Here is a 15,507-nt window from a genome sequence, read left to right as displayed (position 1 = left end):
ATGTGTGAGTGAGTGAGAAATAGGGAGAGGGTGTTTGTTGGTGACAGAAAGAGGGAAATCGAAGAGGAGGATGAGGTGGCTTAGTTGCGACACCTCTGAACCCGTCATATTTCAATGGTAGACAGGGTCACTCACTGGTCCTTGTCCAACACACAGAAGGAGTCCAAGAAAGGAAAGTTGGCAGCAATACTCTCAAAGTCCTCCTGAGAGATGTAGCCATCATGGTCATGGTCGTAGTTCCTGAATACAGACTTCCCAGAAAAAGACATGAACAAAATACTGTAAGTGATTTACAAGCACCAGTCTTTTTTTGAGTCATATTTTCGGTTTATATACATACTCAAATATTTGGTACTGTGACAGGAAAAGCCACTGACTGATTCTTGAAATAATGTACGAGATATTTATAGATGGATTACCCATCCTGTAGATAGTAACATTTTCAAGCGTTCAGACCACAGCTAAACTATGTCCACCTGGACTTTATTCAAGATAAGACACAGATCAGTTACTGTAATGGAAGCAACTTACATCCACCACCTTCCTGATGTGCTTGTTCACCACATTGGGGTCAGGTTTGGTTGTCACACCTGACGCCCAGTCCAGAGGGGCCATTGGTTTGTTGGGGGTTGTCGGAGAGGTAGGCTGTGGGGATTGAAAAGATAGAGAGTTAATATAGGAACCCTCAGGTATACAGTATTATTTCTATTTTCATACATTTCAGTTTTCTAATAACTACAGCTCCAACAATGCAGCCTATAAACCACAACAAGAAGTCTTACCAAAGACTTTGGGTTACGTGGTTCCCTTAGTAAAGATAGCTCATATATTTCATCTTCAGTGTAGTACAGGTCTAGAGAGAGCTGGAGGAAATTGTTTATGATTAAACATGAAAATAGATTCAGCCTTTCTGCAATAACAAACACATATATAATCATGTTACTCTTTTGTATGATCCTACAAAATGTTGTTTGATACCCACTGAAATGACAAATTGGGTGACAGAATGATAAACAAGTAAATTTCCTGTTGACGGGGAACCTTTTAGGGCGGGACACTCACGGTGAGCAGGTAGATGAGGTCCATGTTGGGTTCCACCTGGGATGCAGCACTCTGAAGGGACACCAGCTCGTTGAAGGTGAGGTAGAGCTGCTGCATCTTTACGATGTTCACCTTGTCGTCGTCCACCCAGTCAGAGAAGACCACGTGCACGGCGATCAGGTCCTTCAGGTGGACTCCCAGGATGGGGACCTTGAAGCCTTCGGAGTCTGTGAACGCCTTGCGGTAAGCACAGTAGTTCCCATTGGAGGAGACCAGCTCCGTCATCTCATTCCAGATCTGATGGGAGGGGTAAGATGTCAGGAAGTGGTGGACAGCATAGATATTAGGGTAATAACCATAACAGCTGACATAACTTGTCATAACCTGTCATATGGTCATAACACTATCACAACCCATATATTTACACCTGCTATCACAACCCATATATTTACACCTGTTGTGACATTTATTGCGATATTTTATGGCTGGTTATGACACCTACATCAGAGTGTCAAACCCCACATTTATTCAAATTCGTTTTTTCCCTGCCAAAAGTTTCCTTCATTAGAAAGTTTGTTTCTTATATCTTTTGTTGTTGTAACGAATTCTTTAGAGTCATGTTTTTTCCTCATATCTTAAATAACTTGTAGAAAATACACTTTATGACACTGTCAAGAAGCATTGCGACCATCAGAATCATATAAGCCAGATAGGCCTATCACGTACATGCCCTTATGTCAGTCATCAGTCAAGAAGTGGGTGAATTGTCCTGCTCCTGAAATCTGCTCCTGCATTCATCCCAGGCATCAGCAACAGAGCATTGGGGTACGTGCATGTCTGACATCAATGTTTGCGCAATTACAATGATAATTTCACATGGTCAATTAAAGAAACATATATAACATAAGTATACTGTTGACACGCAGGCTATGGTGTAATGGAATGTTTTGCCTTGTGTGATAGGTTTTGTGGGTTTTGACACTTATATGTAGGTATCATAACCAGCCATAAAATAACGCAATATGTGTCACAACAGTTTTAAATATGTGTCATGACACTGTTATGACCATATTATAACAGGTTATGACAAGTTATGTTGGCTGTTATGACATATTATAACAGTTATGATGCTGTGTGTCAAGTAAAGTGTTACTGATATTAGATACAGCACCGGAAAGATACAGCGAGAGTGACATGACAGCAATCGATACGATACAGATGTTATCAAATGTAACATCCAATGCCAGGAAATTAGAACGGTATCAATTCTGTGTGGTGTGCTTTCTGAAACCATCCCTACATGGTAGTTGATGAATTGGTCTAAATGTATCTTTAGCAGATGCTAAATGAATACGACCATGATCTAAAGTAAACTAAAATGTAGAATTACATCAGATGATATTAGTGAGGCTGTGACAGAGCAGAGGCAGGCGTGCGTGCTGACCTTGGTGACCTCGGGAGCCAGATGCGAGTGAGTCTCCTTCAGACGAGAGATGGAGCTGTGACTCAGACCTCCCACCACGGCCATCAGCGTATTAAAGTTCTGCAGTTGGAGGAGTTTCTGAAGGACAGAGTGGCATGGAACAAGGTGGAAGAGAGGGAGAGAGAGGGGAGGTAGAGTGAGATGGAGAGAGGGAAGAGTTAGATAGAGCGAGAGCAAATGAGGAAGAGAAATACAAATTACAATAAAAAAACTAACATACCTGAAAACAACTTTATTCCAATACAGTATCTAAAGCGACATACACCAACATCAATTAATCTCTCTTTACATCAGGGTAACATGCTGTAACATCTTATTTTTAAAATGTGAGAAGCTTTGCCTGTAAAAATCTAAAAACAAAGAGCCCTCTTGAGTTGAACAGACTCGCTTCTGCATTAGCTGAGAAATTGCCTTCATAAATAGGCATGAGCATGAGTGCTAGTCATTAGTCTTCTGAATAATTCCTTTATCTAATTCCTTGTAGATGATAATGGAGGGAGAAGCCCCTGGTATCTGATCAGATTAAGAGGCCCAACAGCATGCATGATGCTTAATGTCACCCTCTGCCCCCCAGCAATTAGACATGGAGAATCGCATGAATCGAGATGAGACAGTGTTATTGAGGGAAGCCCTGTTCTTACGTCAGATAGCGCAACGATTCCTCCTGCATTGATCCGTCTCGTTTCTCACAAAGAGCAAGGGGATGGATCAAAAGTTATTCAACTACAATGTGCCATCATATCATAACTTTTCAAAAATACTGGGTGCGTTCGAGTTGTAAGCTTACTTGTGTAATGAATCTTGTGAAAGCTCTTGTGGATTAATGTTGAGAAACGTTATGATACGCAGCTTGTTAAACAACATTAAGAAATACCATTTCTCACCATAAGCTATAAGACTTAAATTGCTGATAAAGCTACACGAGGAAAGCATATAGAGGAGGCCTTTCTATAATAGAAAAGAAAAGCATGTGTGGGCAGCAGTAGCTTTTAATGAGCGGAGGGTGTTTGTGATCTAATTGACAATGTTCCAGTTTCATTGATACAGACGATTTAATGCAAGTCAGGCTCAGCTAACTGATTAATATACAGTGCTTCATATTGAACCGTGAGTCCCTCTAGCTTCCTCTGCTGTTCCTTCTCCTTACTTATAATGAGAGAGTTTCTGAACATGGAGGCGAAAGAAACCATTTCAAGCGTTACAATGTTGTACAGTTAATGAGAATTTATGCCTCAAAAAATTGCCCCGACCTCTTTTACAGTTGCTTGTGTCAGAGTGGGCGGGTTTTAGCTCATCAGAGAAATTAAATTGTGAGGAGTTATGGAATATAGGATGTAAGTGGAGAGGTGGGGAGAGTGAAGAAGCGTGAACCAGCAACGCCCCAGCTGTCAGAGAGAGCCAGAGAGAGAGAGAGATAGAAAAAGAGAGAGAGAGAGATCGAGAGAAGAAAGAACCCCACCCACTCACTAATAAACGCTGTGGTAATATGAAGGAGCAGACTTTAACAAATGTTCAGATTGAACCTTTTAGGGACCTCTAATGGCACTGTCCTGTACGACTCCACAGATACATTTTTTATTTATTTAAATGCTTGTTATCATTTAGTTGGTAGTTTCATTTTGAGGAGGCTGTCACATTGTGTCATGACAGTCTTCTTGGGCAGTTAAACAGGGAAATGCATGAGCACGGTTGAGGGACGAGTGTCTCGTAAGAGTGATGCCACCTGACGTAAGACAATGCTGTGTCTCTTATCTATTCATGCAACATAATGGACAAGTCTTCCATCTACACTCTTTATGCTCCCTGCATCCTTATTCCCAATTCAACCGTTGCCCTAACCCTAAATATGGGGTAAGTAACAATACTTGGTATTTAATAATAATTAAAATAATAATAATAATTACACAGTAATAAGTGCACTGTAATGTAAAGTGTTACCATCAAACCTACAACTAGGAAGTCCTCTCTTCCTACCTGGGCCACGTTGATGTATTTGGTGATGACCTCAGCACGGTGTTGGGGTGTCAGCTTACTGAGCACCATGAGTTGAACCCACTGGGAGACTCCGTTGAACAGGGCGATGGAGCGCTCCAGTGTTGGGTTATCCACCAGACATCCGTGCATTACATAGCTTTGGTAGTCTGTGAACTGGGTTTGGGGGTTGGAGAAAGGGAGAGTTAGTGTACATGGCATGTACAGTTGGCTGAGTAGATAACACAGACGTCATTGGCATATACTGTGCCCTACATAACTGGTGAATTTACACGTGAACTACCCAGCAAATAAAACTAACTGAAATGTAGAGCAAACGTATCTAAGAACATACTCTGTGGTGGTGCGCAATTAGCCTGGGGACGAGGTTAGTTGACAGCCAAAGCTTTGTTCTTGTACTTAGTAACAGTACTAGAGGGGCTAAAAAGAGTTCTGTGGAAAAAGTACTCTTGGAAAGAGTCTTGAGGAATGTCACACACAGGGGTTAGATAGGGAAGAAAGGGCCCCAGCAGGTGGATGGGTTCTCAAGCCAAGTGTCTTTTTCCACCGGGACACTCACTGATATCCTCCTGATGGACTTGTACTCCAGGAACGTGAGGTGTTCAGCCAGCTCCATGGGCTCTAGGTGGTCAAAGAGGAGTGAGGCTTTGCCCTTCTTGGCCTGCTTCTTCCTCTGGGTCAGCTTTCTCATCCAGTCATATGATGGACTAGAAAGAAATACACACAATCTGTTGAAGTTGAAGAGTAAGAGTAAGAGTAAGAGTAAGTGTAAGTGTAAGTGTAAGTGTAAGTGTAAGTGTAAGTGTAAGTGTAAGAGTAAGAGTAAGAGTAAGAGTAAGTGTAAGTGTGTGTGTGTGTGTGTGTGTGTGTGTGTGTGTGTGTGTGTGTGTGTGTGTGTGTCCGCCCGTCTTTGGGTAGTCCCTCACATGGTGGAGATGTCAATGAGTTTGAAGTGTTCCTCACAGCCCAGCTGAGCAGCCACATCTCTGAACTCCTCAGTGAGGCGGATAAGGCCCAGGTCCAGATTAAACTCTGCAGGGAACACCGTAATCCAGTACCTGAGAACACACACACAGCACAGCTGTGATTTAACATATACAATATGTTGACTGTTTGCATGTGTACATTATGGCTGAACATCATAGTGTGTAGCCCCAAGCACCAGTGCCTGTTGTAAATTAAGGATTCACAATGATATTATAGTCTCTCTCAGAGGGCAAAGGCAGACTTGAGGGGGACTGACCCTGCACAAGGACTGCTGGGGGCTCCTTGCGCAGTGAGTAGTAGTAGTGCGATGTAGTGAGATGGACAAGTCCAGCAAATAGTCATAAATGTGGCCAACATTTTTATCTAGCCAAGAAATCATGTTTACTTAATCTGGAAACAACAAACGAATACAAAGAACCAATAGCATTATGCTCCTTTAACAAGTGAATGGCCATTGTGGTATTCCCCCTTCAGATTAAAATTAACTGCAAAATAACATGAACTTTAGGATGGCCATTGTTACAGTAGTTAACATTAAATTCAGATGATTTACTTAGTCTTTGAATTTCATATCAAGGTTGCACACAAAATAGTGGGACAGATATAATGAATTGGCAGACATTGGTAAAGGAGTTTACCAGTGAAATGAGAGTTTGAGTATTCTGTTAAAGATTGCCTGAGGACTTTTCTGGGTAAGTAATGGATCACAAGACTCCTGAGTCATTGAACGCTTTCGCCCCAAACAATATCTCCACTTCAGATGGCTGGCAGTGGCCCACGTCACATGAGGACAGCCACTGGCTGTCACTTCCAATGACATCATCTCATCCCTCATTGCACCAGCCAGTCACAGAGCCCCGAGAGAGGAGCACAACATTTTCAGCCGAGGGGGCGGGTTGCCTAGCAATACATCTTCAATACTAATAAAGAGCTGAGAAGCTCCTGGGTATGAAGTAGTGTTTATTTACCTCATTAAATAGCAGATCTTCAGTCTCGTTCTTTGGCACTCATCTCCCTGGCAGTCACGGTATGTGAGGTTGTGTCAAGGACAGTTTAGCAGTTTTTGGAGACATTGCCCGAAGCCCCATTACAAGTGGACACCAGCTCCCATTTCCAACAACCCCCATCCCCTCCCAAAAAACACAACAATAAAACATCTTTCACGAGAAGCAGCTGTAGATTTATTAGTTGGACAAAAGGTCTCCACTCATGAAGAATAACTAAAGTGTTCAGAGAGGAATGCCCAGTATCTGGAAATAAAAACAATGGAAGTTCAGGCCATGTGATGAACCTCTCCACCACTGCATGTGTGCATTCTCTAAATAACTGTTCCTGGGCCAAAGTTTTCCCTCCTCGAACCATTGAAATAGAGATCTTAGAAGTAGCTTTGGAGAGGCTTTGGGCAGGGAGCCATGTATACTGCGTAGCCTGTCTGCTATCACCTTCAAACGAACACAGCTGTTTCTCTGCCCAGGATCCAGTCACAAGCATGCAGCAGAGCAGACAGACCCCTGCCTTCTCTGTAGTACTTTGGAACTCTCCCAGCAGGGAGTGTCACGATGGATGCATATTGGATGTATACATGACTGTGAAAAACACACAATCAATTGCTCTCCTTCTCTCAAGAAGCCCGAAGAAATACTCTCATGGGCTAACTCACAAACAATGAGGTGAATCCATGAGAGATACAAATATAAGTACTGTATATTAAGTACTGAAGGACAAAGATAAGTACTGTATATTTCGTTGGGTTAAAGCAAAAGCAAAAAGTGAGAGTAAAGGCAGAATAGTGCCTTTGTATTCTGTCACATGGAAGAGACTCTCTGCTCTGGCTCTCGTCTGAGGCAGCTTCATACCGCATGGAAAATGTAGAATTTGCCACAAACTGGTCCCGGGTCACATATTTTTAAGATTAAGATTGGAGGTTGGTTTATCTCTAATCTGATTCTAGATCCGCGCTTAGGGGCAACTTCCATCTGCAGCACCACAGCCATTACTCCAACCAACAGCAGGGAAAAGATGGGGGGGATTCATCAGTCATCAGTGGAGGGGCCTGACACCAGGCAGAGTAATATCTCAGGGTCATGATGTATGATGGAAGCAAAGAGTTCAGAGAAAAGGGCGTTTCCTGGAGTCTCCAGGAAAACACCATCCAGAACCTTGCTAACTGAATCAGATTAAAATGCAGTCATGACGCACTAGGTACAAATCATACAGAGAAATGGAACACTATTAGGTATCGATTCGATCCAGGTTGCACTTCCTTTGAAGCGGTTCTTTATCTCGAACATTGCTCTCAAATGCATTTGCACTTAAGGAACATGTCTAATTCTTCCTGATGTTTTGTTCGGACAATCTGCATTAACCCAGAGCTGTGCGATCAACCAATCATAATTGGTTGTTAGAAATGACAAAGAGTTGACTGATATACTGTCCCTTAAAATAAACAAGAGTTTGTATACTCAGGAAAAGTTAGTCAGGGTTAGTTAGTGTCGCACCACCCAGAAAATACATTTGGCACAGTCAGGGAACACAGCATTCCATAGCGTCCATATTGTATACTCTGCCATATCTAAACACTACCAGAAAGGCTCAAAATGGCATATAACCATTGTTCTTTGTTGTTCTGGTGTGAATCCACATAAAGGATATATCATGAGCAACTTCCCAGCCAGCTCTTTGGATGTGACATACCAGCGGTGCATCAGCAGCAGGGTGCGAGGGAGCTGGTTAGACTGCAACTCACCATTGTCATCTGTGGAGAGTGATCACACCATAGAAGAGGAACAATTAGAACCCCTACAGTATCTATATCTCTATGGATCACATCACACACCACTGAGATAGCTTCCCCACTGTGCTTCTGTGATTGGTCACTCACCAAAAGCCTGGATGCAGGCATCCAGTAGCGTGTTGAGGGGGGCTGCCTTCCCCAGCGTTGATGATCCCATGGTTCCGCGGGGGGACTCCTCACAGATACGGGTTCACGCCCCCGGAGCAGGAGAACACATGGTACACCTCCACACCTGGAGGTCAGGGGTCAAAGCCTGCCTAGAAGCTCTCTATGAGGAGAGAAGACACAGGGATGCATCTAGGTGTCAGCTTACGCTAAGCAAACATTGCTTAGATCTCTTTTTAAGATTCTTGTAAACACATATAAGATATGGTTGTGGATGTTGTTTATTCATAAAGCACACAATCGTAATTTGTGTTCTAACTGTGTGGACACATACTAAATTCACCAGGCATATTTCCTTTTACAATACATACTACCACTACATGGATGCTATACTAGGTTTTTCAATAAACTACAGTGGCTAGTGAAAAGAGGTGATTTCTCCAGCGTCATGCTCCTCTCCTCCATCCTCTTCACTTCCTCAATACCCCCTCACCATCTCCCACAGCAGGTTTCTGATCCCCACATCTGCAGGAGTGGGACCATCTTCTGAGAACTCCCATGGCAGCCATACATTTTTAATGACTTTCTGATGTGCTCAGTGGGTGGTACCACTGTAACAGCTCATGATTCCATACAAATTGCATAATTTCTGGCCCAGTAAGCCGGACAAGACTATATCTGTCTACAATGGGACTGGGTTTATGTAATCTGGATACAGTGGTTTCTCTCTCTGCCTGATGAATATCAGTGATTGTCAGTTCATACAATATCACCACTGATGCCAACACAAAGTAAGTTAAGTACAGAAAAGGACATTTCAGGATGTTGTTCTAGGGTTTTAGATTTCCAGATTAGATTTTACAACACAACAATAAAGGTTGAAATAGCAGAGCGAGTTGTCTGTAGTGATGACATCAGAGGTGGCGTCATCGGTAGGTTTGGTCGGTTGTTTTGGAAACCATTGCTGATTGGGATTGGTTGAGATTGGCCTAAGCCTCGAAGCAAAACAAATCATCAACCAGTGAATAAGGATTAGAGGTGCTTTGTGGGAGCAGGGGACCAAGTCCCTGTTGATTTGGAACTTGTTAATGGTTTTGTGTGTAATCTGTTGCCGTCACCTTGGTGAGGTGCAAACAAGACGTCATCCACAAGCCTTGTAATTGATTATGCGACACTTATGTCAATATCATAACTAGGGCTGTTGGTGGGGGTTAGGGTCAGGAGTAGGATATATGTGTGTGTGTATGTGTGTGTGTGCGCGCATTTGGGCATGTGTGTGCACATGCTTTTCTGGAAATGAATCAAGCCCTTGTCTCTTGACTGTAAGGAGATTAGTGAGCTCTATCTGCAGACGGAGTTGATAATATCTTAGATGCTGAATGTGTTACCATACTGACTAGTATGTATCCCTCAGGTATGATTCATATTTGTTAGTGTTAAAATGAATGACGTCCATGGCCTTGACTGAAGGCAACCTTTCTTAAGGCTCTATTCAATCAGATTTGCCATTGGCTGCACTGAGTCGCATTCAGAGAAATCCCATGCAACCTTGTCTACAAAAAAACATTGGAATGTGAGATGTAATCTGGACATCGATGAGGCTTATGTAAATCCTCATTATTTTGTTTAATGATTTTCAATTTGAGCGTCATTATTTCTATATAGCCTGGGAGTGGGACGGGTGTTGCTTCATGACAATGATCAAGAGAAGCTGCTCACCGATTTCGCAGCTCCAACACAGTTACATCTCCGAAACACCAGCTATGCGGGGGTCGATGATCGCCAGTTCACGCTTGATCGATTTGAATCTAGGCCTTAATTAATACTCGGGACAAACATAAATCAAGGCATAGTACCCAAAAATGTACAAACTCTGCAATGCAAATTCATGTCCAGCTAACTACTTCAATCCTATCTCAAGCCTCCTACCTATCACATTTTGAGCATTTGAAATTTAACGAACTGATGTACACATACGGTATGTGCATTGATATATTGATGAATACACAAATTCACGAAGAACGCCTGCTCTTTCCATGACAGACTGACCAAGTGAATCCAGGTGAAAGCTATGATCCTTTATTGATGTCACTTGTTAAATCCACTTCAATCAGCGTAGATGAAGGGGAGGAGACAGGTTAAAGAATAATTCTTAAGACAATTGAGTCATGGATTGTGTATGTGTGTCATTCAGAGGGTGAATGGGCAGGACAAAAGATTTAGGTGCCTTTGAATGGGGTATGGTAGTAGATGCCAGGCGCATCGGTTTGAGCGTGTCAAGAACTGCAACACTGCTGTTTTTTTTACACTCAACAGTTTCCCGTGTGTATCAAGGATGGTCCACCACCAAAAGGACATCCAGCCAACTTGGCACAAATGTGGGAAGCATTGGAGTCAACATAGGCCAGCATCCCTGTGGAACGCTTTCAATATCTTGTAGAGTCCATGCCCTGACGAATTGAAGCTGTTCTGAGGGCAAAAGGGGTTGCAACTGAATATTAGGAAGGTGTTCCTAATATTTGACACACTCAGTGTAGGTCAATAGTCTATGCAGAGGGAAGAGGAAATGCATGAGGAAGATTTGATCAACATTCAACTCGGTGGAAATTAAGTGTGTACAGTATCTGTTACGTTATTCCCTAGCCAATAGTGTATCACTGCACTGAAACGAAACAGCTGATGCCTGGTGTCAAAATGGACACCATGGCAGATATGCCCAAGCTTGTTTAGCTCAAGCAATTACAGTTGATTAATAAGCGTTAAAGGCCCTAACAGCAGCACTCCTCACAGATAAGATCTTTCTAAAGCACCACTGTTTTCCATCATGATTTGCAACGTGATCTCCACTAAATGGACTTGTATGTATTGAAGCAACTACGAAAGCCATAAAAATTGGTCTAAAATCCTCTGTTTTTTGTGCAGAGAAGATTTCTACCTCTTATTCGGTTTATGAAACCTCAAATTCCCTGTGCAGTCACACAGTTTGCCCCTCTACAGCTGGGCACAGAGCCAGCGTCCAGATAAATGGAAAAAGCCATGCAGCCTTGGAGGGTCACACTTCAATAAGTTGAGAGGGGCACTGATAAATTAACAACCAAAGGTCTGCAACGCCACTACTGCTCTGACTCCAGATATACAGTGAGGGAAAAAAGTATTTGATCCCCTGCTGATTTTGTACGTTTGCCCACTGACAAAGAAATGATCAGTCTATAATTTTAATGGTAGGTTTATTTGAACAGTGAGAGACAGAATAACAACAAAAATATCCAGAAAAACGCATGTCAAAAATGTTATAAATTGATTTGCATTTTAATGAGGGAAATAAGTATTTGACCCCCTCTCAATCAGAAAGATTTCTGGCTCCCAGGTGTCTTTCATACAGGTAACGAGCTGAGATTAGGAGCACACTCTTAAAGGGAGTGCTCCTAATCTCAGTTTCTTACCTGTATAAAAGACACCTGTCCACAGAAGCAATCAATCAATCAGATTCCAAACTCTCCACCATGGCCAAGACCAAAGAGCTCTCCAAGGATGTCAGGGACAAGATTGTAGATCTACACAAGGCTGGAATGGGCTACAAGACCATTGCCAAGCAGCTTGGTGAGAAGGTGACAACAGTTGGTGCGATTATTCGCAAATGTAAGAAACACAAAAGAACTGTCAAACTCCCTTGGCCTAGGGCTCCATGAAAGATCTCACCTCGTGGAGTTGCAATGATCATGAGAATGGTGAGGAATCAGCCCAGAACTACACAGGAGGATCTTGTCAATGATATCAAGGCAGCTGGGACCATAGTCACCAAGAAAACAATTGGTAACACACTACGCCGTGAAGGACTGAAATCCTGCAGCGCCCGCAAGGTCCCCCTGCTCAAGAAAGCACATATACATGCCCGTCTGAAGTTTGCCAATGAACATCTGAATGATTCAGAGGACAACTGGGTGAACGTGTTGTGGTCAGACGAGACCAAAATGGAGTTCTTTGGCATCAACTCAACTTGTCGTGTTTGGAGGAGGAGGAATGCTGCCTATGACCCCAAGAAACCATCCCCACCGTCAAACATGGAGGTGGAAACATTATGCTTTGGGGGTGTTTTTCTGCTAAGGGGACAGGACAACTTCACCGCATCAAAGGGACGATGGACGGGGCCATGTACCGTCAAATCTTGGGTGAAAACCTCCTTCCCTCAGCCAGGGTATTGAAAATGGGTCGTGGATGGGTATTCCAGCATGACAATGACCCAAAACACACGGCCAAGGCAACAAAGGAGTGGCTCAAGAAAAAGCACATTAAGGTCCTGGAGTGGCCTAGCCAGTCTCCAGACCTTAATCCCATAGAAAATCTGTGGAGGGAGCTGAAGGTTCGAGTTGCCAAACGTCAGCCTCGAAACCTTAATGACTTGAAGAAGATCTGCAAAGAGGAGTGGGACAAAATCCCTCCTGAGATGTGTGCAAACCTGGTGGCCAACTACAAGAAACATCTGACCTCTGTGATTGCCAACAAGGGTTTTGCCACCAAGTACTAAGTCATGTTTTGCAGAAGGGTCAAATACTTATTTCCCTCATTAAAATGCAAATCAATTTATAAAATTTTTGACATGCGTTTTTCTGGATTTTTTTGTTGATATTCTGTCTCTCACTGTTCAAATAAACCTACCATTAAAATTACAGACTGATCATTTCAATGTCAGTGGGCAAACGAACAAAATCAGCAGGGGATCAAATACTTTTTTCCCTCACTGTACCATACACAGATATACCATACATGTTGTGCTCATCTGTGACTCTGAGTTGAAGTTCACATTGTCAACTTCAGAAAACCTTCCAAAGCATGCGATGAGCTTATTGGTCAAAACTGTTGTAAACACAAAGTTGTACGGTAGTGTCCTGACATAAACTCAAACCTCAGCTTTTAGAAGGAAGCGTCAGTCAGCAGAATGACTCTCTGCTGTACATTCTATTCTGACTACAAAGTGCAGAGACAGACAGAACCAACATAATCACCTGTCAAATGGAAAATACATTTTTTCCAGACACATTACATGATATGCCATTTAGCAGACGCTTTTATCCAAACCGACTGCAGTCATGCTTGCATACAATTTACGGACTGGTGGTCCTGGGAATCAAACCCAAAATCCTGGCATTGCAAGCACCATGCTCTACCAACTGAGTTAGAGGACCACATGACCTCCCACTGGACACAGACGTCAATTCAACATCTATTCCAAGTTGGGTCAATGCACACTATGTATACACAAAAGTATGTGGACACCACTTCAAATGAGTGGATTCGGCTATTTCAGCCACACCCGTTACTGACAGGTCTATTCAAATTGAGCACAGAGCCATGCAATCTCCATAGGAAAACATCGGCAGTAGAATGGACTTACAGAAGAGCTCCGTGACTTTCAATGTGGCACTGTCAGTTCGTCAAATTTCTGTCATGCTAGAGCTGCCACGGTCAACTGTAAATGCTATTATTGCGAAATGGAAACATATCGGAGCAACAACGGCTCAGCCGCAAAGTGGTAGGCCACACAAGCTCACAGAACGGGACTGCAGAGTGCTGAAGCGCATACCACGTAAAAATTGTCTGTCCTCGGTTGCAACACTCACTACCGAGTTCCAAACTGCCTCTGAAAGCAACGTCAGCACAAGAATTGTTCGTCGGGAGCTTCATGAAATAGATATCCATGGCTAAGTAGCGGGAATCTGGAATCAGGAGAACGCTACCTGCCCCAATGCATAGGGACAACTGTAAAGTTTGGTGGAGGAGGAATAATGGTCTGGGGCTGTTTTTCATGGTTCAGGCTAAGCCTTTTAGTTCTAGTGAAGGGAAATCTCAACGCTACAGCATACACAATATGTGCTTCCAACTAACTTTGTAATAAACTGGTCCTAAACATCTCTAAAACTAACAGCTTTGTATTTAGTACAAATCATTCCCTAAGTTTTAGACCTTAGCTGAATCTGGTAATGAACGGTATGGCTGTTGATCAAGTTGAAACTAAATTATTGGTGTTACCTGTAAACTGTCATGGTCAAATCATATACACTACCATTCAAAAGTTTGGAGTCACTTAGAAATGTCCTTGTTTTTGAAAGAAAAACAATTTTTTTGTCCATTAAAACAACATCACATTGATCAGAAATACAGTGTAGACATTGTTGTTAATGTTGTAAATGACTATTGTAGCTGGAAATAGCAGATTTTTTATGGAATATCTACATAGGCGTACAGAGGCCCATTATCAGCAACCATCACTACAGTGTTCCAATGGCACGTTGTGTTAGCTCATCCAAGTTTATCATTTTAAAAGGCTAATTGATCATTAGAAAACCATTTCGCAATTATATTAGCACAGCTGAAAACTGTTGTGCTGATTAAAGAGGCAATACAACTGGCCTTCTTTAGACTAGTTGAGTATCTGGGGCATCAGCATTTGTGGGTTCGATAACAGGCTCAAAATGGCCAGAAACAAAGTACTTTCTTCTGAAACTCATCAGTCTATTCTTGTTCTGAAAAATGAAGGCTATTCCATGCGAGAAATTGCCAAGAAACTGAAGATCTCGTACAACGCTGTGTACTACTCCCTTCACAGAACAGCGCAAACTGGCTCTAACCGGAATAGAAAGAGGAGTGGGAGGCCCCGGTGCACAACTGAGCAAGAGGACAAGTACATTAGAGTGTCTAGTTTGAGAAACAGATGCCTCACAAGTCCTCAACTGGCAACTTCATTAAATAGTACCCGCAAAACACCAGTCTCAACATCAACAGTGAAGAGGCGACTCCTGGATGCTGGCCGCTCTAGGCAGAGTTGCAAAGAAAATGCCATATCTCAGACTGACCAATAAAAAGAAAATATTAAGATGGGCAAATGAACACAGACTCTGGACAGAGGAACTCTGCCTAGAAGGCCAGCATCCCAGAGTCGCCTCTTCACTGTTGACGTTGAGACTCTCTAACATGATGTAGTTACATGACACCAAATTACTGTTTAGTTTGTGGTCCAGGGGTAAACATCCCTTGTGTCTTCTATATACACCCATGATATTATTGGTCTTTGAGTAGTGATGTAAAACATAGCCGGTCATGTTAAGAG

At 42.7% G+C, this 15,507-nt stretch overlaps 1 protein-coding gene across 3 annotated transcripts in view; it reads right to left on the bottom strand.

Moving 5' to 3' along the window:
- Window positions 1-15,507, bottom strand: part of rasgrp3 (RAS guanyl releasing protein 3 (calcium and DAG-regulated)) — a 55,529-nt gene that overhangs the window by 10,908 nt on the left and 29,114 nt on the right. For all 3 annotated transcript variants that reach the window (XM_071379986.1, XM_071379988.1, XM_071379987.1), the window contains exons 2-12: window positions 8,385-8,565; window positions 8,156-8,258; window positions 6,472-6,534; window positions 5,443-5,574; window positions 5,076-5,223; window positions 4,499-4,672; window positions 2,486-2,602; window positions 1,063-1,338; window positions 783-863; window positions 532-645; window positions 136-251 (exon numbers count right to left, since the gene is read on the bottom strand). In XM_071379986.1, the coding sequence (XP_071236087.1) occupies window positions 136-251; window positions 532-645; window positions 783-863; window positions 1,063-1,338; window positions 2,486-2,602; window positions 4,499-4,672; window positions 5,076-5,223; window positions 5,443-5,574; window positions 6,472-6,534; window positions 8,156-8,258; window positions 8,385-8,454 (1,394 nt within the window). In that variant the 5' untranslated portion in view covers window positions 8,455-8,565. The remainder of the gene's footprint in view (window positions 1-135; window positions 252-531; window positions 646-782; window positions 864-1,062; window positions 1,339-2,485; window positions 2,603-4,498; window positions 4,673-5,075; window positions 5,224-5,442; window positions 5,575-6,471; window positions 6,535-8,155; window positions 8,259-8,384; window positions 8,566-15,507) is intronic.

Source organism: Salvelinus alpinus, chromosome 32 (genome assembly GCF_045679555.1).
Source record: "Salvelinus alpinus chromosome 32, SLU_Salpinus.1, whole genome shotgun sequence".
In the NCBI taxonomy this organism is placed as follows: domain Eukaryota; kingdom Metazoa; phylum Chordata; class Actinopteri; order Salmoniformes; family Salmonidae; genus Salvelinus; species Salvelinus alpinus.
Note: the sequence above shows the minus strand (reverse complement) of the source record. Positions and strands in the feature narration are given on the sequence as shown.